The sequence below is a fragment of the Chanodichthys erythropterus genome, chromosome 17 (genome assembly GCF_024489055.1).
Source record: "Chanodichthys erythropterus isolate Z2021 chromosome 17, ASM2448905v1, whole genome shotgun sequence".
Taxonomy (NCBI): domain Eukaryota; kingdom Metazoa; phylum Chordata; class Actinopteri; order Cypriniformes; family Xenocyprididae; genus Chanodichthys; species Chanodichthys erythropterus.
This window is the reverse complement of record NC_090237.1, coordinates 6,464,741-6,490,325: the sequence shown is the minus strand read 5'-3', so window position 1 is coordinate 6,490,325 and position 25,585 is coordinate 6,464,741. Positions and strand designations below refer to the sequence as shown.

At 37.0% G+C, this 25,585-nt stretch overlaps 1 protein-coding gene across 1 annotated transcript; it reads right to left on the bottom strand.

Moving 5' to 3' along the window:
* Nucleotides 1-1,769: 1,769 nt before the first annotated feature.
* On the bottom strand, nt 1,770-19,617 carry slc25a36b (solute carrier family 25 member 36b). Its single transcript, XM_067364875.1, has 7 exons — nt 19,254-19,617; nt 13,998-14,162; nt 9,410-9,487; nt 6,581-6,681; nt 5,523-5,589; nt 5,073-5,362; nt 1,770-3,624 (listed from the first exon to the last, which is right to left on the bottom strand). Exons 1-7 carry the CDS (start codon nt 19,292-19,294, stop codon nt 3,431-3,433), a joined length of 936 nt encoding a protein of 311 aa, XP_067220976.1. The 5' UTR covers nt 19,295-19,617; the 3' UTR covers nt 1,770-3,430.
* Nucleotides 19,618-25,585: the final 5,968 nt, after the last annotated feature.

The window sequence follows — 25,585 nt, the reverse complement described above, 5'->3', positions numbered from 1 at the left end:
AAACGGCGCATTTTAAAAAAATCCGTGTTTTCATCCGTGTTAAGTTCAGTAGGGCGTCAAACCTGACTGAAGCTGCCTTTCCACTGCACACGACAAAAGACAGCCGTTGGACCGGAAGTATTTCATGACCATTCATTTCCAATGGAGCAGTACGGGGGCTGAGTTCCGATCATGTGCGAAAATTTCGGATCCGATTTGAGCTTCGGCCGACCGGATATGATGAGCGCGAAGTTAGAATTACCAATATTTTAACACTTTAACGTTATTATGTAAACACTATTTATGTAAAATGGCAGTTATTATGTCTATATAATTATATTATATTAAATCAATTTTTACTTTTCGCCAGAGAAACAAGTGTGCTGCCATCTTTATAATATTGTCTTTGAACTTCTTTTTTTGCGGTAGCTCTGTATATTTCTATGGCATTGCTGTCAAAGAATAACTAGCTGGTGAAGTAAATAGAGTTAACAAAAGTTATAATGAGCATTGTATGTTTAAAGCAGATGTCTTAAATGTCAGTAGACCGGGAAGATTTTAAAACAATCAGTTCATTCGTACCTAATTCGCTGTGGAAATACAAACCCTTTTTGAGGGTCATTTGCTTTGTGTGGATACATTCATATATGCTTTAACGTTACATTCATTAAAATCGTTCAGTTTACTATGGTGAACGGTTGCTTCACGACCGATTTCAAAGTTTCGTGCGACTAGGGACTTCGAAATCAGGCACATATAAAGAAAAACGATTCCTGACTGCATGCCAATATCCATGGATTAGGTTTCTTTGACATCATAAGGAACATTTTCGAGCTCAACGTTTAGTGTAATCGTTTGTTTTACTCGCGTTTTCGCAGTTTCCCTATTAAATCCAGTCATGCAGGTCCTTTTTCGCCACTCAGGGGTGAGTTTCCCGAAAGCATCGTTGGTGAACCATGGTCGTAAGTCCCATTGAACTCTATTGGTAACGACGGAACTTGCGACCATAGTTCGCTTTGGGAAACGCACCCCAGTCCAGCTGAGGGAGCGTGTTCTGGCGGGAAAGTGACGTCTGTTTCGCGCCAGTATACACGTCATCAGAAATTAGATTTCTTTTCAAAGAGTGGGGAATTATGTATAACTTTGATTAAAGATTGTGAACAGGGAGAATTTATAATAAACACAGCAATATTCCACTTTACAATATGGTTCATTTTGCTTCATAGTGACTTAAATTCAAAGTGTTACTTACCCATTCTTTGTAATTATCTGAAATTTACTAACAATTTCTGCATGAAAACTAAAATTTTCAGTGTACAAAAATACTTTACTTTTTGTGAATTTGTTTATATAAAAACATAACCCTAAGTCTAACTTGTTACCAAAAGAAACACGTGTTTACTACAGTTTACATATATGCAAATAATAATAATAGTAATAAAACATTAGCTTCTTATTCAGTAAATTTCTTACCTGCTTTGACAACTAAACAACTTTCCTCCATGTAGATTTGACCAAACTACACCAGTATGGACCTGTAATGCTGAATCACTCGTGTAACAAGTTAAAAGGAATTTTTGCTTTACTGGAATCCACACACATTTCCTGGTTTCATGTGCACACAAAATCTCTTGGTGCACGTGTGAAAGTAAAATTAAAGTGAATGTGAATGTCTAATCAGAAAAATCTCAATTCAGAAATTTCCAGCTCTTCACATTTGTACATTTACTTCAGCGAGAAACATTCAGCAACTCCATCCAACCCAAAATAAACAAGTCTTTCATTGTTTTCTCATATGCATTTATTTTTCCATAAGATCAACTGCTGAATATTAATGTCATAATGAACAGTGACAACAGAGCATGTTATTTCACCTTTCACACCAAATTGACTGTAAACAACAACAAAACACTAGGGTTGGGGGGGGGGGGAGTCATATCAAATCATAAAGGCATGAAAAAGTGAGAGAACCAGATACAAAACTGCGTCGTAAAGAGAAAACATGCGTTTGACAGCTTGTCTATATTTTTATTTTAATGTTTTTCTTTGTCCACACTGCAAAAACATTTTAACAGTATTTTTGTCTTGTTTTCCTTGAAAAAAGGATCTAAAACATCCTTAAAACAAAATCAATTCACTTGAAATTAAGAATCAAGGCATTTTCCGTAAATATACACTGAATTAAGTTTATTTGTCTCAACTCATTGGCAAATTTCTTTTTTGTTAAGTGTAAATCTAAAAGGAATTAAGATTTCACTTTTTCTTGAGGTTATTATTAAATTTTAATACAATAATAATGAAATTCAATATTGTCTTAAAAAGCCTTAATATATAATGCAATTTTGGTTTTTCGAGTAAATGGATCTTGTTCAATGGATGCCTAGGTATTTTGACTGCAAAACAAGACAAAAATGAAAAACTTTTTTTTTTTTGCGGCATGAGGAATTTATGGCATTCAGCAGAGCAGCCACACACTCTCAGATTTTTTTGTGCTCTCTGTGTGTGTTTGGTGTGGGGGGGGCACAACATGCTCACCAAGAAAAATAAGCTTATTTTGTGTTACAGTGCAGTGGCTTTTTTTTTTTTTTTTTGCATAATACTTAATTCTTTTTACAAATTTAAATTATTATTCCTTCTTTCATTAGTAATTTTTCTGCTGAGAACAGAACATATATTTATTAAATATTGTTTTGTGCCAACAACCTACTTTGGCTGCATTGATTTTTACATTCATGTGTTAAGGTCAAATATGGGCGGCAAACACATGACAACATGTATAAACGCACAAATATGACACTCTTGAGACTAGCACACACACCTGTACAGTGTCAAAACGACAAAACACTCTCTTAGACATTTGTATTTATTTTTTTACATGTGTGCGCACAGTGTCAGGTATGTGAATCTATGTAGGATCTTCCTGTTTTTGCACTGCATGGTGTAAGAGCAACCCGAATGGCCATTTCCAGACAGGAAGTGAGCCTCTGTTTGGGTGCCCTCCAATGCCTTCCCAGCTCAGAGCTTGAGAAAATCCCCAACATAGTCCAGAAATGGGGCAGACAAAACCCTCAATGACCTGCCAACACAACAGGTTCTCCGACAGAACTAAATCGCTGAAACCACATTCAAGATCAATTTGACGTGAAGTGCTGTTTGAGATGGAAAGCCAAACTCTGAGGGGTTAAAGGTGAACTGGTGCTGATGTTAATGTAACACACTCCATCCGTCTTGTAATCTTTAGTCAGGTATGTCAAGGCTTTTTAGAAGCAGCATCATTTTAAACAACATTAAAAGAGCGAAAGGGAAGGAAAAGCTTCTTTCTAGACACCAACTTTTTAGTCATTACCCCGTTTCTTCTAACACCTTCCTCCCAGAACACACACCATTTGACAAGGTGAATAAAACCACATAACTTTTTGTCCATGAGTACTGAGGCACCTCGGGTCAAAGGTTAGCCATCGAGCAGGTAGACGACGAACTCGTAGGTGCACATCATGATGGCCGTGTTGGGGATCTGTCTGACCAGGTGTGTGGTGAGTCCTCGGTAAAGAGCTCGATAGCTTTCCTCTCGGATCACTAGGTTGAGACTCTGGAAGAACGCGCGGTACTTGTTACCTTCTTCCCTGAGCCGTGTACGGATGACCTCTGCAGAACCGAACAGAGGAAAAACAAAAACACTCAGAATTGGTTTCAAACCATGTGAAAAGCAGTGTTCATTTTTTCACTGACGAAAACAAGACGATAACTAAATAAAAAACAGTTCTGAATTACAAAAATGATGATGAAAAACTATTGACATTTTCGTCAATGAATGAACTCACAATAACAACAAAGCGTTGTGCTTTTATAAAAGCTTTTATAAAATAATGAAAACAAACAGGATGTGCTTTCTGCCGTCTCGGTCTCAAGTGAACTTGAGCGTGTCACAAAAATGAACCAAAACAAAATTCATAATCATTACGTTTGCTGGTGCGCTGCTGCAAGCTTTATGCGTGTGCTTGAGCACTGATAAGGCTCACATACATATACCTATATAATTAAAGGCTCATTATTATGATTTATATGGTTTATTAATATAATGTACAATTAGTCGACTAATAAATGAAAATAAAAAATAGAAAAATCTTTAGTCAAGGGCAGCCCTAGGACACCTACACACAAAATGATGTCAAAATGTCTGTTTTGGTGAGTTTTTACGTAAACACAGTCAGTTATGTCATAAGTGAACAAACAGTTGGAGGAAAATCGGATGTGTATCAGTGTATTAGATCTGTGCATTCGGCCTTAAAGTGACAGCAGCCTAATAAACCCATTGCTATCCATCATTATTGTTAATCAAACAACAACAGAAAAGAGGAAATCACTCAATGTTCTTGACTGAATAACTTTAATACCTTTAATAAGGATTAATATATATTTAATTTATACAAATAGATATATTTGCTTGAAAAATGAATAATGTTGTATACAAGTTGTTATAAAGAATGCATATTTCATATATCATATAATATATATATATATATATATATATATATATATATATATATATATAAATATATATATATATATAAATATATATATATATATATACATACATATATATATATATATATATATATATAAAATACCATGTTCTTTTTTCTTGTGTTGATTCTGGTGTGTTACGCAGCACGTTTAAGCTTCCGCAAGAAATAATGAGGTTCGTTCTCATGTTATGCAGCACGTATGAGCTTCTGTTCTCAAACCTAAATTCAGTCTGTTCATCATAAAACAATCGAAACTCTTCAGAAAACTTGGACAAAACTTCTCAGTTCATATGGATTAGTTTTACGATCTCTTTATGAACTTTTTGAAGTGTCAAAGTGTCAGTTGTCAAGACTGTCAATAGAGGGAGAAAAAAATCTCTCAGTTTTTATTAAAAAGATTTTCATTTGTGTTCCAACTTCCAAAGGAAACACAAGGAAAGTCTTACAGGTTTGGAATGACACAATGGTGAGTAATTAATGACAGAATTTTCATTTTTGGGTGGACTAACCCTTTAAGATGAAATAGTGCTCTGATGGGAAAATACACATGCATCTTGACATGCTCACCGTGTGGATAGGCTATCGATGTGGCGCAGGTCTTGGAGGTTGCGGCTGCCAGCATCATGCCCACAAAGTCAGACGCGTCCTTGGCTGTGTCCTCATGCTCATCCATGTGCGTTGCTGCTTTGGCCTCTAAAAGACGGCGTTTGATACTTTCATAGATCACAAAGTGGATGACAGTCTCTGAGATGCCCGCGTAGGATGCAGACATGCCACGGTAAAACCCACGTAGACCGTCTGTCTGATACACGCGCCGCACACACTCAAACGCGTTCATACGACGCTCCCCGCGGTTCCTGTGCAGAACAACACATGCTTTAGTGAGTGGAAAACAAAACTTAATCTGGGATCAGGAATAATAAGAACTAGTTCAAGTTAAAACCATAATCTCTGGCTAAGGAATCAGTCACTAAGGATATTAATCAAACAGTATGCCACATTTCTGTCAGTATTTACCTGGCATCCAGTTGTAGACGTGTCTTAATCAACCAAATTGGGTTGGTTGCCGTTATTGCCGTGAACCCTGGAAAGATTAAGGTGCAATTTTACTGAGCTGAAAATGAATCCTAACCTTCACACACTGCACAATTAGCCACTTTCGGATACTTTCATACTTTTTATAACAAACTACCATTCAAACGTTTGGGGTCAGTAATATTTGTTCTTTTTCTTGAAAGAATTTAATATTTCTATTGAGCAAGGATGTGATGATAAAAGGTGACAGTAAAGACATTTACTTACAAAATATTTTTATTTCAAATAAATGCTGCTGTTTTGAACGTCAAAGAATTCTGAAAGAAATTCATCACAGTTTCCGCAAGAAAATTAAGCAGCAGAACTGTTTTCAACATTGAAAATAATTATAAAAAGCAGCAATGAGCATATTATAATGATTTCTGAAAGATCATGTGAGACTTTTTTTTCTTTATTATCATTCAGAACTTGATTTAAAGTGTTCTGCTGTTTTAAAACTGGACAAATATTTGCTCAACTTAAACATCTTTTGCACAATGTTAGCACAGCTTATATTTGTTTTCATAGAATTTGCACACTGTTTACAGGTAAACATTGTACAGTATGTGCACGTTTTTCCCATAAAATAAAGAAATCATCTGATTAATCAATTGATAGAAGAAATAATCGACAGATCTCCCCATGTGATTCTCTTTTGAAGGACTTCCTGTCAATCAAATGTCTTAAACAATGAACAAACAGCTTAAAGGTGTAAAAAAACTCTAGCATATGTACTCAGAGTGTGAATCTAAATCCTCCTTGGCAAAAGTCCAAGTGACAGGTGAGAAGGCACAAGCACACACATGCCCTCTTCTGGCCATGTGACATTTACTGGCCTGTTACTCAGAGACAAAGCATGAAACAAAAGGGAAAAATTCAAAATATGCTAGACGCATCTACACATGCAATCAAGGATCAATGGAGATGACGTGTTAACCCGTCACTATCTGAGCCCATCAGGAATGTAGTTGAATCACATGGTCAAATGTAATGGAAGTTACCTGCGATCCCAGCAGACGTCATGTGGACCTGTGTGGAGTCTGGCTCAAACACATGGTTCAGTCTCTCCTTTGCACTGGAATAGGCTGCGAAGTAGATGGCCCTGAAAACACAGCAGGATGCACATGAGTAATAACACACAACCTAACATACTGAACAAAAACAGACTGCTCTGGCATTGTGGTTTGGCCACTTTGGTTAGTGTGGGAGATTGAGTTGCCAACCAGATAAACCAGCTGAACACTAACTGGCCAGGCTGGGAGACTAACTAAACCAACCAGATAAACCAGCTGAACACTAACTGGCCAGGCTGGGAGACTAACTAAACCAGCTAAGACAAGCTAACCGTTCTGGCCTTTTCCATTTTTTTTTTTTTTTTTTTTGGCAGCAGGGAAACTGGTGAGAAACATTGTTTTAATACTAGGCAAAGGCTTATGGATATTACATTGTATTTTTAAATATGGTTTGTTTTATTTTTAATGCCAAAAGTTGGTTATTAGATAGGTTGTTTTAGTGATGCATTTGTATTAGTGTATTGTGTGGATGTTTGATTGTTTTTTGCAAATTTTGCAAATGTAGAAACTTATTGTAGCTTTGCATTTATTACAGTATGCAAGGCCAATGTAACCTGTGTGTCACTAGGAGTAAAGTTTGTGCTTTACATCAAATAAGTGTATTTCACTACTTTTTTGTCTAATAAATCATATCAAGTCATTAGCTGGTCCAAACCGGCAACAAACCAACCAAATACTGGATGGAAATAGCTGTTTGGTGACCCACTTATTTCCATCTTACAATAGCTAAAACCATCTATCTTGTTATAAACAACTACCAAAGCTAAGCTTGATTTTTCAAAGAATAAATGCATTGCGGCCAAATTTTATAATGCATAGTTTAAATTCATACATTTATATTTATGTTTCATAGCCTTGAATTTGCACATTGTTTGGAGAAAACATTGGACAGTATGTTCAATAACAGGTTTTTCCAATAAAATACAGGTATTATCTGATAAATCTGATTAACATCATCTTGGCCAGGCCGGGAGACTAACTAAATCAGCTACCATTTAGGTTGGTTTAAGATGTTTAGCAAGGAAGCCGGCCATTAGTGGTCCAAATTTGCACATTGTTTGGACAAAAACATTGGAAAGCATTTGCAATAAAATACAGATATTTTCTGATTAATCTGATTAATATAATCTTGGCCAGTCCGGGAGACTTGGTAACTTTTTATTTTAGGGTCTTTTAACTAGTTGCTTATTAGCTTGCATATTACTAGAATATTGACTGTTTATTAGTACTTAATAAGCAGATATTAATGCCTTATTCTACATGACCTTATTCTACATTCTTAATCCTACCCAATACCTAAACCTAACAACTACCTTACTAACTACTAATAAGTAGTAAAGTAGGAGTTTATTGAGGGAAAAGTCATAGTTAATAGTGAAGATGTGTTCCCCATTATAAAAAGTATTACTGGAGACATTCTAAACCAACCAAGATGAGAAAACCATTTACATTTAGGATGGTTTAAGATGTTCTTTTCAGTAAGGAAGCTGGTCATTAGCTGGTCCAAGTCGATCATTATCTCCAACAAACCAACCTCATAATAGTTTAAGTTGGGTTTTGAAACAAGCTGCCTGTTTGACCAATCAATGACCAGCTAAATTCCAGTTTAGACCAGCTAGAAACCATCTAACATGTCCCAAACAAGATTTTTCTCAATGATATACTGTATGCAATGCTGGCAAGTTGTTTAATGCAGCCTATCCCCACCTTTCAAAACACCCATTGGGGACTATGATGCCTACGTAGGCAGCTCACAGAGACAATCTGTTCTTCGCAAACCCTCACATGTAATCACAAATGTTTGCACATGCAGTATCCTGAAGCTGTTAACTGAAGCATGGGGACTCGTCCAACATGGAAACACTTTCCACACGCTCAGCAACTAATCTCAAGTTTGATCTCACCTTTTTGTCCATATAACACGTTTACATAACTTTAAGTAAGGCCCAGTGTCAGTTAGCACCGATTTATCATGCGTGCCTCATTGGATAAACACTTTATCCTGAACGTATGCACGTAAAACATCTGTTCAAACAGATGCCAAATGTTAAAACCTCCATTTATCATGCCCGCTCATTTATTTAATCGCTCTTTAAGCTGTGCTGTTCTTCTTAGAGCAGTTTGCGGGCTGTTACACCTTGGCCCGAAGGTGTAACAGTTTCAGTTTATAAGCTTCATTGTTCCAGAAAACCGAAAAAATGCTTGAGTGGTGGAAAAGTGCAGGGCAAGGCCTGAAAAGCACATGTTTTCTTTATGTTGATGATACTTTAATTGAAAATTACAATGATTTAGTATGTACTTTTCAGGCCTTAAAGAGACAGTTCACCCAAAACTGACTTACTTTCTTCTGTGGAACACAAAAGAAGATATTTATCAATGTAAGAAGAAGTCATTCATCAAAATATCTTTTGTGTTCTGCAGAAGAAATATCATACAAAACAAGTAAATGACCGCATTTTCATTTTTGGGTGAACTATCCCTTTAATTGGGGGTCAGAAGTCCTGTAATTTGCACCATGCATGGCTGATAAGATCATGGTGTGTTTGACCTATAAAAAAACCCCAAAACTGAACGCTGTATCTGTGTGTTTATTTCAAGCCCTGTAAACTTGCAGCTTTACCGGTTGAGCAGGGATTGCATCAGTCGCTCTGCAGTCCGAATGACTGTCTGAAGGACTACACATTCTTACTGTTTCCCATACACTCGCTGACATGTTTCGATCAGCCTGTTTAACTGCATGAATGGTCAAACACTCACCGTGAAGGAGCCACTCCGATTAGATTGGGTCCCAGACCCCGGAATAAAGAACGAGGCCCTTCCTTCTCAAGAATTAATCTGAGACAAACAGAGAGAGACACAAATCAACAGAAGCGCAAAACAAACATTTTTTTGTATTGAATGGCTTTATGAACACTATAAAGACAGTCTGGTGTTGGTAAAACATGCAACGTGGCTCTTGAGAAATGTTTGGGGGCTGAGGTGGAATAAATGTCTCGTGTTTTACTACAAAATCAACAGAAAACATGTCATTTTAAATGAATCCTATTTTTGTTTATTGTGACATTCATTGGGATATTTTCAGTACAATTAAGTAATTCAAACAAATTGATAACTGCAAAAATAATAATATAAAACATAAAACATCTTCATTTGTGTTCTGAAGATGAATGAAAGTCTTACGGGTTTGACGGTGAGTAACTAATGACAGAATTTTCATTTTTGGATGAACTAACACTTTAAATTGACCCACAATGCAATTGTTTATATTTTCCCGCCATTTTAACTGTATTACTAACAAACGCTTTTGTAATAAATAGGCTTCATATGGATCAGCAGCATTACGGACATTACAGTAAGAACCACAGCTTAACAAATGTATTTATAGATGTGGACAGTACAAACAAATACATTAAATGTAAACATGAGATTAGTGGTCATTAGAGCATCAGAACAAGTAAACAACTCCTGCCTCTCCTTACTCTCCCTCAGAGCACATCCCCCTGTGGGCCACTAGGAGTGGACATTTTTTTTTTTTTTTTTTTTTCACACAATTCTTTTTTAACAATTCAATTTAACCTTTGAATTTGGTGGTTCCACCCTAGCTATGAAATACACTGTTAAATTTCACTTTCATTTCAGAGTCAGACTGAAAGCTAGATTCCTGCCTGCGAAATGCTGTTGAAAGTAGCAATGCGGTTTTCTTAATGTATCTGTCTTGGCATATTTTTTTTTCACCACAACAGCTGACTCGTCATCTGATTTACTATAGTGCAGGGGTGGGGAATGATCCTGGAGGAACATTGTCCTGCAGAGTTTAGTTCCAACCCTGAAAAAAACATTCACCTGCCTGTAACTTTAGTAATCCTGAAGACCCTGATTAGCTTCAGGTGTACTAATTAGGTTTGGAGCTAAACTCTGCAGGGTCTGCAGGGTCATGTTCCCCACCCCTGCGTATGGAAGCTTGTTTCTGTCGAAATGTAAAAAAAATAAATAAAAGATAACCCCAACTTTTTATCTCACTATCCTTACTTGTTTCCCTCACAATTGCGAGTTTATATCTTGCGATTCTGACTTTATATCTCAGGGTTTTATTATATCTATATTATATCTGAGGTTATATCTCGTAATTGTGAAAAAAAAGTCAGAAATGCGAGAATAAGTTAGAATTGTGAGAAAAATATCAGAATTGTTAGATATAATGTCAGAATGGATAGTTATAAAGTCAGAATTGCGAGATATAAAAGTAATTTTAGTAATCCTGAAGACCTTGACTCGCAATTCTGAAGTTTTTTCTTGCAATTGCGAGTCAAGGTCTTCAGGATTACTAAAATTACTTGCCTGGAATATCCAGCCTCACCACTGTACCAGCGGATGAGTCTGGTTGGCCACAGAATCAATTCGATTTCTAGGGCGGAGCAAATCCAAGCAAACAGGAAGCGGAGTAAACCAATCAGAGAAGGGCGGATATGCAATTGCAAAGCGACAAGAGAGTCAACAGCAAAAAGTAAATAATGAATGTCTTTTTGGTCATTTAAAACTGAATTCACGGCTGAATAGAACAAACTCTCGGGTCTCCCGTGCGCAATCTTTGTTGATATTGAAGGGACTTTCGCCGCACTAGAGTGACTAGAGTGAAGTTTTCGTCACTGAAATAAACAAATCTGATTGCACGGTACAGTTTGGAGTTGACTCTAATCGCGACGGAGGGCGGACTGACCAGACTGATATATCTTGTAGAAGAGATATCAGTCTGGCCTTGCCAGGCAATAAAGTTACAGGCAGGTGAGTGTTTTTTTCAGGGTTGGAGCTAAACTCTGCAGGACAATGGCCCTCCAGAATCAACGTTCCCCACCCCTGCTCTATAGCAAATCAGATGACGAGTCAGAAGAAGCCATTGTGGCAAAAAAGGCAAGACAACAATATTTCCTACACTTTTTTAATTTTTTATTCAGTGATCGAAACAAGCTTCCACAGTAGAGGGCCTGGCTCTGGTGAGAGTCAATGGTTCATTTCGCCATTTTTGACTGAGCTGTGACGTTAGACGTGTTGACAGCGAGACACACCGATGACTCGTGAGTGACGCACACAGTTGACTAGACACTCCCGGACACTCACCCTCTCACACACATAACCCTACAAAACATGGTCACAGAATGCGCCCATTTGGTTGATGTCTGGAGCCCTGAGACAGGATGAACTGTATTACAGCTGTATTACAGTAATGAGATTTTAAATGAGAAAAAAAATTGTGTTCTTTGTAAAGACATTTTGAAACATAATTAAAAAATATTATACAATATTATAAAAAAAACCAATGCAACTATGCATATAACTGGGCGTAATTGGGCATAGTTGGGATGGCGAAATTAACAGACTTGTCAACTTTTAAAAAGGAAAGGTGGCTAAAATGCTTCATTCCAAGGCATAGCATCCAATCAAAGTCTACGGTATTTAGATGCAATTTTTTTCAGGTAACACAAAGCCAATAGACAGATGCCAACATGGACAGGTTGCATAACAAGCCATAAACCATGAGTAAGTGTATAATGATTTTATTATTACTTTGATAAGAGACCAAAGTCTCTACATTTCTTTGGTCTTTAGTATTTTAGTAACTTTCTGTGAAGGGGCCCATTCTCTGAACCAGTGAGTCAGACACACACACACACACACACACACAATTCATCCGAGAGCCAAACTCCAGGACGAAGTGTTTTAGTGTGAGGGCAGTGATTGGTTGGGTAAGGGGGAGTGGAAACTACTGAGAACAGTTTCATTATAAAGAAAACAGAAAGAAAGAGGCAAAGAGAGGGGATTATAGACTTTATGCAATATGCGCTGTGTGTGTAAACTCAGTAGCTCTGCCTTGGTAATGTATATACTTACATGTTACATTCATGGATTTGACCATGACAGAACTAAAATAAACAAATTCTAAGATGGCAAACCAACACTCCCTATTTCGTCTTGTCTTCTGACTTTATTTAGTCGAGCAGTGAAGAAATATGACCACATTTTTGGAAAGAGACAACAGAAAGGGGGCGTCTGCTCTGGCAGAGAAGACAGACACACGGTTTTAGGCCCACAAACCATAGAGCAAATGTTTACAAAACTCTGAGCTAATGCAACGCAGACTCAACACTCTCACAACGCAAATGCAACATTCGCACTATTCCAGTACAGGGTGTAGCCTGTATCCAGAACTAAAACCGACATGTTAAATCAGAAGAGTAAATATTCTCATCTTTACTAAAACTCACAAATATACAGTACAGACACTCAGAGCTTGGGTTTGTGGGTACTGAAAGATGATCAGGCCTTTGATTGGACACATATGTAATGGACAAACCTGCGTCCTTATGCAAGTAAATATATATACACTGAATAATATATTCATGTACCACATTATGGTAGTCCAATGCAATTCAAAAAATATCATGGCATTACCATGGTTCATGTCCAAAAAACATGGTAATTTCATAGCATCTTTGGTATTTTTTTGTTAGTATACTTCCTGATAATGTACTCATCCCCATGTCATCCAAGATGTTCATGTCTTTCTTTCTTCAGTCGAAAAGAAATTAAGGTTTTTGAGGAAAACATTCCAGGATTTTTCTTCATATAATGGACTTCAATGCAAATCAAATTTTCAAAGTTTTCAAATTGCAGTTTCAGTGCATCTTCAAAGTGCGCTACATGATCCCAGACGAGAAATAAGGGTTTTATCCAGTGAAACGATCAGTCCTTTTCATCTTGCACTGCTCTGCGATGTGCCATGAATTACGTAATCACGTTGGAAAGGGCGAAAAACTTCCAACATCGTAGTTTTACCAATTTTAGTAAAAGCTGTTTGACTTAGTCTGCATGTTCGCTTTGTTATCGGTACTTCTGCCTACGTCACGCGTGACCTTTCCAATGTGACTACGTAATGCGTGGTGCATTGTAGAGCTAGTGCAAGATGAGCATTTATGGTTAAAAAGTATTTAAATTTTTTTTTTTTTTTTTAAAAATGACCAACTGTTTCACTAGATAAGACCCTTATTCCTCAGCTGGGATCATGTAGAGCTCTTTGAAGCTGCACTGAAACTGTAATTTGGACCTTCAACCCGTTGAACCCCAATGAAGTCCACTATATAGAGAAAAATCCTGGAATGTTTTCCTCAAAAACCTTAATTTCTTTTCAACTATAGAAAGAATGACATAAACATCTTGGATGACGTGGGGGTGAGTAAATTATCAGGAAATCTTAATTCTGAATTGAACTAATCCCTTAAAGAATTAAAGAAGAAATTGTTTACATACTGTATGCACTACTGAAAAGGGTTTAACTTGTTGACATGCGTACCTGAGGCAGTGAACGGGCCCTGGAGGGGCCACACGTGCCACGCTGGCTCCATTAACTGTGCTCAGATGCACCTCAGAGATGCAGAGCGTTACTGAAGAAGACTGAAGCCTCGTCTTCACCACCTCTAATGGACACGTCAAGATCGCACCCACCGTGCCTCCACATCTGAGAGAAACAGAGAGCGAAAGACAGACATACAGTGAAAAAAGAGACACAGAAAATCAAAAGGAATTCAAGCTGAAGAAATGGCCAAATTCGACCAATAACAGTTGAAAGTTTGACCGCGCGATGTGGGTCAGTCGTGCCATGGCTTATCTGATAGCCACATGACTTCAGTCAAACATCACAACAGATTTAGAGGAAATGAGGGTGATAGAGTTTCAACTCTAATGTGAAAGGTGAGTTGCCCTTAATCATCTCCAAAACCTGCACTCGTGCTGGGAGATATGGGTCAGCCAAAACAGTAACCCAAACCATCCCTCACGAGCCGGGAACAACATGCTATCTGTATTTTCCAATGGAAAAAGGCATCCGAGAGATGTGATACATGTGATACGAATCTAAAACTACAGCTACAGAAATGTTAGAGGAACCGTTGATGAGACAGAAATAAACCAAACAAAGGTGCAATTTATGTTAAAAAACGTTAATGTTTTTTGTAAAACAGTTCCTAATAACATGAGTAGATGGGACAAAACGATGCAATAAAAAGCCTGTTCTTTAGTTTAGACAGTGCCATATACTGTCGACAGAGAGTAAATGAGAGTGCCCGTCAATAGTCCTATTTCAAACACTGTGCCAGTTTATCTAAGGACAGATATTTATAGCACACGCTACAATGAATAAATGAGAATATCAATGCCAGGAATAATGATTCCCTCATGCCAGTTACGGATCAGATGAGTTCCTGAAACCTACAACTGTCACTTACAAAAACCCATTCTTGCTATTAAAGTATTACAGATTAAAACTATTTTAATTTGTCTTTGTAATATCTGGAAATATCTTAAAGAATTCGAGCACAAATATCTTGAGGTTTCTCTCTATATATAGACTGTAATATAAACATCAGTGAGGCTGAATTCAAGATCTCTTGGGATGGTGGTGCTAAATTATGCATAGTCATACTGCAAACCACAATGCTCCGTTTATATTTAGGTATGTTTGTACTTGTTGATTTTCTTTGCATTTTAGAATCAAGCTGAGTGTCTGGTCACATATATCAGTGATTTATTGAGTTGTGTTGAAAGTAAGTGTCATTTTCAGAGTCATTATCAGCCCAGCGGTCTGTTCCTCTGTTACATCAGATTTGTTCTTCCTGTGGAAATGCAAAGATTTCAGCAGTGTGGAGCAATCAGACCACATTTACTATGTGTACAGTATTGAGTATATATGTATATATGTGTGAGAATATGGAATGTAAACATTATTAATGTAAATACTGCATCAAACACAGGCTAAAAGATTGAAGTCTTCTGAAGAAAAAAAAAAAAAAAAAAAAAAAGAGGTCAGATGACAGGCTTATTTGAGCTTCAAGTGTTTTTTTGAATATTGTGTGTGACACAATAATGAAATTTTTCAGTTTTTGGAAACAGTTGCATTAGTTTTTGACTTAGTAAACCCAAAAAGTTAACTAGCACCTACTTAACAGTAACAATTTAGATTAGGGTCCAATTCTCAATATTTAGTTTAGGGTCCAATTCTTGTTAGCATGCATATTACTTGGATATTGGCTTTATATTGGATTAGTACTTATAAAGCACATATTAAAGGTACAATATGTCATAATTTTGGCCACTAGAGGTCACTAGAAGCCTATTCAAAACAAATACGTAGTTTGATGACGTTTTAGAGCGGAATCTTGGGACATGTGGTCTCCATCTCAACGGATGGTGCAAAAGAATAGGGATTGGAGTCGGGAAGAAATCATGTTCATGGATGCGATTATTAACGTTATTGTAGTATGAAGCAGAGCAGGAGCGAGTGTTGTGGGACCTGAATGAGCGATTGCACAACACGCCTCACGAGCAGCGGGACTTTTATTATGACACAGTCGCCGGCGCCACTTCCGCTTTTCCGGTCATGAGTATGAGGTAACACAGGTCTGTTTATCATATTAGATACATTTGAGTGTGTTGAAAATTATGTTATAACGTTACTCTGTGCGTTCGCTTGGCGGCTGCTGTGAGAATCTGTTACACACTGCAGTAAGATAGATCGATTTTAGAATATCATATTAAATATTGGATGTCTCGTGTTGATAAATGGCATGCAATACATTTTAAAACGTACTGTATGATGGAGAAAATTTTTGTGACAAGTGGGGCGGGGCCGAGAGCCATGGAAGTGGAGCAAGGCCAGTGTGGTGCACATTAACAATCACATGACTGGCATTCCTTCGCTCCCACAGTTCTCAGCCTCGCCCCATTCAAGTACATAGTTAATTTACATAAACATCACATTCAGATCTTGGTTAAATGTCAGTTAGCAAAAAAACACATGCTATTATAACTATCAAAGAGACTAAAGAGACAAAGAGACATCCTCAACCTCACCACACGGTCTACTCTTCACCAGAATGGTAACCCTACAAAACTAACATAGCAGAACCCCCTGTCAATCCCAACAGAACACAACATTAAACACTAACTTATGTCTCCCTATGCAAAAACACACAAAATAACACTTAATTTCAACATTTATACACTCTGATGCAAAGCATTCTGGGAATTAGAAATCTGCTGCAACTCAACTCAATCATATTAAGTTCACCTTGCTACAATGAAATTTTGAGTTCACACAACTTTTTTTCTGTTAAGTACAATTAACTTTTATTATTATTTGAGTGAAACTAACAAACGGTCACAATGACCAACTCTTCTAAATTAGCATAACAAAACATTAATCACTACTAAATCTCCCTTACCATTAATCTTGCACAAAAAACATTAAACAACACTTGATTTTAGCATTTACCTTTCCTTTCGAGTGCCATGGGCAAAGCATGGGCAAAACAGTTTAGTTTACTTGAAATGTCAGTGCTGTGAACTCAAAAGTAAAAGAAAGTTTTAAATACCCATAACAGTTAATTTAACTGAACTAATTTGTTTAATTTACATTTGTCCTACTCAAACAAATTAAGTATTTTGAGCGTTAGGGTTTACAGTGCATTGTACTCACAAAAAAAACAAAAAAAAAAACAAACATAATTCGTTTTCGGTCTATAAATATATCAAAACAGTTGTTCCCTTGTCTATTAAAACGTGTAATATATTAAAGCGTCTTTGGTGTTTCCATGGTTTATACAAAATAAAACCGGAAACCGAGGGTAACGCGGGTATTGACAGGCGACTCCTAACACGTCCTGGAGCCTTGGTTAAAATTGCAATTTTCTCATGATTTACAAACAGTTGGAAACATTTGGGATATTGTAAGTACTCAACAGAACAAAATATATAACACTGGCCTAGTTGTTTTTGGATATTTTACTGCAAAAATAGGGCTGGGCGATAAATCGCATGCAATTGTCACGCGCATTTCGTCAGTAAAGCCGGTTCCCTGATTGCCGCTAAATCGCCATCACCTGCTTTCAAATGGAGAGGCATTTAATAGACAGAGCCGTAGATCACTGACAAGCTACGCAATATCGCGTTCATTATCGAAGGCAATTCATCTGCGATAATGAACGCAATATTGCGTAGCTTGTCAGTGATCTACGGCTCTGTCTATTAAAAGCCGCTCCATTTGAAAGCAGGTGATGCCGATTTAGCGGTAATCAGGGAACCGGCTTTACTGACGAAATGCGTGTAACAATCTCATGCGATATATCCACCAGCCCTATGCAAAAATATTACATATTGTACCTTTAATGCCTTTAGGGATAGTTCACCCAAAAATGAAAATTCTGTCATCATTTACTCACCCTCAAGTTGTTCCAAACCTGTACAAATTTCTTTGTTCTGCTGAACAACAAAGGAAGATATTTTGAAGAATGTGGGACTGTTTTGGGGCACCACTGACTTCCATAGCATTTTTTTTTCTATTATGGAAGTCAATGGTGCCCCAAAGCACCCTAATTACAAACTTTCTTCAAAATATCTTAATTTGTGTTCAACAGACCCAAAGAAATTATACAGGTTTGGAACAACTTGAGGGTGAGTAAATGATGCCAGAATTTAATTTTTTTGGGTGAACTATCCCTTTATTTCGCATGACCATTTTCTACAAGCCTTAATCGTACTCAATACATAAACTTAACACCTTACTAACTATTAATAAGCAGTAAATTAGGAGTTTACTGAGGGAAAAAGTCATAGTTAATAGTTAGTAAATATTGAGAATTAAAGTGTGACCAAGTTAACTTGATTCTGGATTTAAATACTGACTCATTTGCTAAATGACACAAAGCTACTCGCAGAATATCCAAAATCTGAATCGAACTCTGAATCTTTCGTCCTAGGCGGATTTGCTGTCGCTTCTCATTTAATAACCAAACACTTGTTTTCTAAAATGGTTGGCATGACTTGGGTAAAGTTGGTTTTATATTCGCACATTCAGACATCTGTATTTAATAGCCTTGTTAATCACACTACATTGGACATTCAGTGGACATTCACAAGTAAATATGCCATTAAAGCAATACTTGCCTATTTTGATCAACTGTGAAAAATGTTGTAAGTTGACAATCGTTGGTTGTCAATATCATGTCGCTGCTTAAAATTCGCAAACATTAATTTATTGCACATTTATTGGAAAGTCTGAATTTATCAGAAGTCCGAATGTGCGAATATAAAACCAACTTTACCCAAGTGTTGGCATGATGGTAATGCAACCAGCAATTATTTTTTTATAAAATAAACCAAACACACATACCTACCAAATTAAAAGTCTTCCACTAAGGGGAATTAAGAAGTCTCGGCACATATCAAACACATAATACAAGGGATAATTCACTCAAAAATTAAAATTCTGTCATCATTTACTAAATTGTCAAGATTTTAATTTTTAGGTGAAATCCCTTTAACTCTCAAAAATAAGAAAAAGTAAAACAATGGCTCTTTTTATAAAAATTAACAACAATAACAATATAAATTAATCTTATATAATATATATAAATATGTCAACTATCATTAGTAGTATTACTACTACTACTACTACTACTACTATTATTATTATTAAAAAGAAGTCTCCAGCTATTTTAGTTTTAATCGGCGTGTTTGTGTACGTGTCGAGAGTCTTGATGAGTAAAGCTCTTACCCTCCAGCGAACAGATGCACCAGTGTGTCTCTCTGGCTCATCTCGGCTCATGCTCACTGGGCAGCAGTGTCAAAGTCCGCGTCCGTGTGGAGCTCATGCGGGTGGGTGTGAGACCACTTTATCCGACCTCAAAGCGTCTCAGCGCGGCTTCGCCTCCAACAACAAATCGATCCACGCACAGCGCTTCTTCGATAGATGGTCTGAAAGTGAGTCTGCGGTGAAGGGGTGACTACATATCACTGATCTGGGTCAAAATCCAAGTGGCAGGTCAGATCAGGGGGTTAAAAACGTGCACGTTTCCCCCGTACGCAGTTCACCTTATCGGCTCGTGTTCACTCACTTCTGCGACGTAAACGCGCTCACGGTTCACTCTGTCGATCGACCAATCAGAGCGCGCAAAACAGAAACGTCTATTGGTCGATGTTAATTTGCGTCACTAGAGCCCGCCTCCATCAAACTCCTTTCACGTGATCACTTGTGTCTTTCATATAACAATGACATTCATAAGGTTACAGTGAAAGATTTAATCAAATTAAAATAATAAAATTACAATTTTCTCCAGAAATATGTAAACCAGCATTTATTTTATAACTAAAGTACTAAATATAAAATAAATTCTGGTTTACATATTTCTTTAGATATAAAATAAATGCTGGTTTACATATTTCTGGCAAAATTAGTAATTTTATTATAAAATATTGTAATTTTAATAGCTGCTCTGCTCTTTTGTTCTTCATTCACTCACAATATTTCACATATGTAGGCCTATTAATATTAATAATTAAACACCTCTCAATAAAACCAGCCTCTGCTTTCCTCCATCCCATACAGTGTTTATTTTTCTTTAATTTTCTCTTCTTATTTTTTTTCTTTTTACCCTGGATGATGTAGTATATGTCAGGTATCTTTTTAGGAATAAACTTGAAGATTTCTTTCTTTATTACTTTTATTTTATTATTATATTTATTATATTTATTATTATTTTAAGTTAATTTTCTGCCGTTGTGTTTTCAGACCCTTACTTTGTTTCTTTTGACATCTGCAAATGGGAGGAGAAAAATGCTGTCAAATTCAAATCGGAAAATTTTGAGCTGTACTTTGAGAACAAACAATAACTTTGTGCACAAAACACTCTCTTTTGTTGACATTGTATGTCTTCCAAAACAAATTAAAAGCATAGTTTACTCTTTCCCTGGACTGAAATTGGAAATCATAATTACTTTTTTTAAGTTTATTTTGTCTGACTGTGGAATTATATCTGTACTGTATTATAAAGTAGTAAACATAAAGGAGAATTATAGCATATATGGTGTGTGAATGGTTAACTGTTTTGTAGGTCATCATTTTATCAAAATGGTAGTCACGTGTCTTCAACCTAAGACAAAACTTATGCTGTAGTTCCTAGCCTTAAATGAAATCAGCACTAACCATTTTCAGATATGTAAAAATACAATTAACAAACTTACATTCAAACTAAATAATCAGCTGGAAAACATTTACGGCTACTGTTTCTGTGAGTGTGTTCAAGAGAGATAAAGAAACCCAGGATGAGATGAAGACACTGTAATAGGGTGCTTCAGAAGACTGGCCCTTTGAACTGTGTGTTTTCTGTGTAAACAGGCAGATCTATATTTACAGTGATTCAATCTTTGTGGGTGTATGCGTGGTTTTAATTATATAGGTCATATGTGTCAGTGTCAAACATGCATTAACTTGCAAACCTGTTGTAGACTCAATTTTGAATGTCCTATAAATGTCCTTAAAGGCAGATGTACAAGAAAGAGTGTGTGTGTGTGTGTGTGTGTGTGTGTGTGTGTGTGTGTGTGTGCAAGCATGAAAGGGTGGAAACCACTATTTTTTTGGTTAATTAGTGTAGTTCACTAACTGGTTTATCCAAACAACAGATCTCTTACTTTTCTCCTTGCAGATCCTCATTCCCCACCATCTGTAATTGACCGATCTGTAATTGCTGACACAGCTCCACCTTAAGCCCTGGAATGAGTTCAACGGGTACAAACATGCAACAAAATATCAAAGTGTACAACAACATCAGGGTTGCCAGGTTTTCAAAACAAAACTGCTTAATTACTATTAAAAACTAGCCCAATCACATATCAGGGGGTTCCCCCGGTAAAAATGACATTCCGGCGGGTAAAATCCACAGGTTGCCCTGGTAAAATTTGCATTGCAGGGGCTAAATATCATGTTATTAGGGGTCGCTTCAACCCGCGGCAACTGTGGGAAAACCACGGACTTGGCAACACTGAACAGCATCGCTACCAGGGTTGCCAGGTTTTCACAACAAAACCACCCAATTGCTATTCAAACAAGTCCAAAACTAGCCCAATCACGTTTCGGGGGGATCCCCCACTAAAAATGGCATTTTTGGTGGGGTTCTGCTGGTGAAATTCTCATTCCACACTGTTAGCCCAGATAAGTTGAATTTACTTAAAAAATTTGAGGAAACTGGTTGCCCTAAAAAAATTAAGTAATGATTAAGTAATGTGAACTTAATAATTCGAGTTCATTTAACTTAAAATGTTTTGTAATATTAATTATTTTGTAGTTATTACAACTAGTATATTTAAGTTCAATGTACTAAGCAAGTTAACTTGCCACCAATCAAAATTCATCCATGCCTCCCATCATGCATTGCTGCATGAATAAATTACGAGCTGAATTGTCTTAGTAATTTTCTTTATTCTCACTATTTAAATTTTGCTGTTTTTCTGTGACTTTTTAGTAGCTTGTTTTCTAATGTTCAGAGTTGATCTGTTTATCAGAACATGTTGCTTGTCACCGTCGTTGAGATTCACAGGTTGATTCTTGATGTCTCTGTGTGCCTAAAATATAATATTTTTTTTTTTTTTTGTGATAAGGACAACTTAAAAAAAAAAAAAAAATTCACAGTGCTTTTGTAATCAATGATGTAAATCTAACTCAGAGATTGGGCTCTAAATGAGTTCAGTGATTCAGATCAAATAATGATTATGTGAAAACATAACCAACATCACCTGATCATCTTTTAACTTTGCTTGTCTGGTTGGTTTTAATGCAGTTAAAACTGCCCAAACAAAATGTAATATTAAAAAGTTAAGGGTCAAGAGCTCAACTAAAACAAACCCTGACCTCGATGATGGTAACTTAAAAATTGTGATTTTCTCCTTTGGTGACTATAAAAAGGTAAATGTTAGGAAAAAATGTCTGTAGAACAGCCAAAACAAATGTTCCAACTGTTTATCAACAGCTCCTTGAATTCACACACACCACGACAAAATGGCGTCAATTACCTGCCGCAAACCAGTGTGAAGGAGGCGTGGTGAGGAGAAAAACTTAATTTAAGTGCATTTAACTTACATTTATTAACACATTCAAATACACCCACAAATTAGTAGAATTTACTTATATTTTATAATTAATGCAACCAAACTTAAATATTTTAAGTATATTGTAATTATATTTTTAAGTAAACATAAAATCCGGGCTAAGAGTGCAGGGGCTAAATATCATGTTATTTGGGGTCACTTCAACCCACAGACATAAAAAACAAACTGCGGCAACAGTGTTAAAGGATTAGTTCACTTTTAAATAAAAGTTTCCTGATAATTTACTCAACCCCATGTCATCCTAGATGTTCATGTCTTTCTTTCGTCAGTCGAAAAGAAATTGAGGCTTTTGATGAAAACATTCCAGAATTATTCTCCTTATAGTGGACTTCAATGGACTCCAGCTTCAAAGGGCTTTAAACGATACCAGACGAGGAATAAGGGTCTTATCTAGCAAAACAATCAGTCATTTTCGAAAAAAAATAAATACAACTGTATATGCTTTATAAGTAATGAATGCCTTGCACGTGCTTCCGGTTTCTGCATTCTTCAAAATGCTTACGCCGAATGTCCTACGCCTTCCCTATTCTACTAGTAAAAATTGCATGCTGGCGGGTAAAATCTGCGTTTCTGGTAGGGTTCCCATGGTAAAATTTGCATTCCAGGGACTAAATATCATGTTACCTGGGGTCGCTTCAACCCATGGACATGAAAAACAATCCACGGCAACAGTGTTAAAGTAGCCCAATTCTGCAGGAAAACCACAGACTTGGCAACACTGAACAGCATTGCCACTAGGGTTGCCAGGTTTTCACAACAAACTCACCCAATTGCTATTCAAAACTAGCCAAAACACGTTTCAGGGGGGTAAAATCTGCATTTTTGGTGGAGTTCTCCTGGTAAACCTATGGCAACAATTTTAAAGTAGCCCAATTCCACGGGAAAACCGCGGACTTGGCAACACTGATCGCCACAGAGCAATCTAGTACTGTAAAGGGTCAGCCAATAACACTTGAACAGACTAATGACACACACTGACACAAAAATTACAGGTTTGTTCTGACTGGGTTGCAGACGGCAAAGGAAAAACAATGCTAAATGCAAATAACACAGTGCAACTGACCATATAATTGTGCATACTTGCAAAATAAATAGGCTTACTATTATTACTACTATGCTTTAAAAGGGAGGAGTAAATATGGGTTCATCTGCAAGGATAAACATGGTTTGCTGACATGTGGTCGGCGCTGCCACAAGCATGAAACCATCCAAAATTTAAGATAATGAACCCTTGATCAGCATCTGGTTCCTGAAGCAAAACCAGAAGCCCCGTGGTAGATCATTTATAGTTTTCAGATCAAAGTTCACAAGTGCACACACACACACGCACGTTAGCATTTGTTTGACTATAGTACTGAGGACATAGGCCTACTTATCCATTGTTTTCGTAGCAGGTTAAAGGAACACTCCACTTTTTTTGAAAATAGGCTCATTTATCAACTCCCCTAGTTATACAGTTGAGTTTTACTGTTTTCGAAACCATTCAGCTGATCTCCCAAGTAGCCCCTCACTGCAGAACACTTGAGATCCAGGGGGCAGAGTCGGCTAGGTTAAGGGATATGTAAAGTGGGAAGAGTTTGATCCAGATCCACGGGGTGGAGATGGGTAGGTTTAGATCCAGGGTGCAGAGACTGGTAGTTTAGGGATATGTAAAGTGGGAGGAGTTGGATCTATATCCAATCCCATCCCCTGGATCTTGTGTTCTGCAGTGAGGACCATCTCAATCTCTGGGTCTGGCGGTACCACTTTTAGCATAGCTTAGCATAGTTCATTGAATCTGATTAGACCGTTAGCATCTCACTCAAAAAAATGCCATATCGCCTAGAAAAATGCAACTTTTCTTTTTCCGTCGGTCTTAGTACACAATGTAACTACAGAAGAGTCAAGTTTTAAAGGGTTAGTTCACCCAAAAATGAAAATTCTGTCATTAATTACTCACCCTCATGCCGTTCCACACCCGTAAGACCTTCGTTAATCTTCGGAACACAAATTAAGTTATTTTAGTTGAAATCCGATGGCTCCGTGAGGCGCCTGCATAGGGAGCAATGACATTTCCTCTCTCAAGATCCATTAATGTACTATAAACATATTTAAATCAGTTCATGTGAGTACAGTGGTTCAATATAAATATTATGAAGCGACGAGAATATTTTTGGAGTGCCAAAAAAACCAAAATAATAACTTATATAGTGATGGGCGACTTCAAAACACTGCTTCAGGAAGCATCAGAGCATAAATGAATCAGTGTATCGAATCATGATTCAGATCGTGTGTCAAACTGCCCAACGGTTGAAATCACGTGACTTTGGCGCACCGAACAGCAGATTCGACACACTGATTCATTTGTGCTCCGAAGCTTCCTGAAGCAGTGTTTTGAAATCGGACATCACTATATAAGTCGTTCTTTTGTTATTTTTGGTGCTCCAAAAATATTCTCGTCACTTTATAATATTAATATTGAACCACTGTACTCACATGAACTGATTTAAATATGTTTTTAGTACCTTTGTGGATCTTGAGAGAGGAAATGTCATTACTCCCTATGCAGGCCTCACGGAGCCATCGGATTTCAACTAAAATATCTTAATTTGTGTTCCGAAGATTAATGAAGGTCTTACGGGTGTGGAACGGCATGAGGGTAATAAATAAATGACAGAATTGTCATTTTTGGGTGAACTAACCCTTTAAATAGGAAAAATATCGAAACTCTGGTCATTTTTTTGAGCGAGATGCTAACGGTCTAATCAGATTCAATGAACTATGCTAAGCTATGCTAAAAGTGGTACCGCCAGACCCGGATATTGGCAGAATGGATTCAAAAACGGTAAAACTCAACTGTTTAACTCTAGGGGAGTTGGAAAATTAGCCTTTTTTTTTTTTTTGTTCCCCAGTGAAAAAATACTCTATAGCAAATACTATAGTGTTTTTGAACCATACTAAATTTTA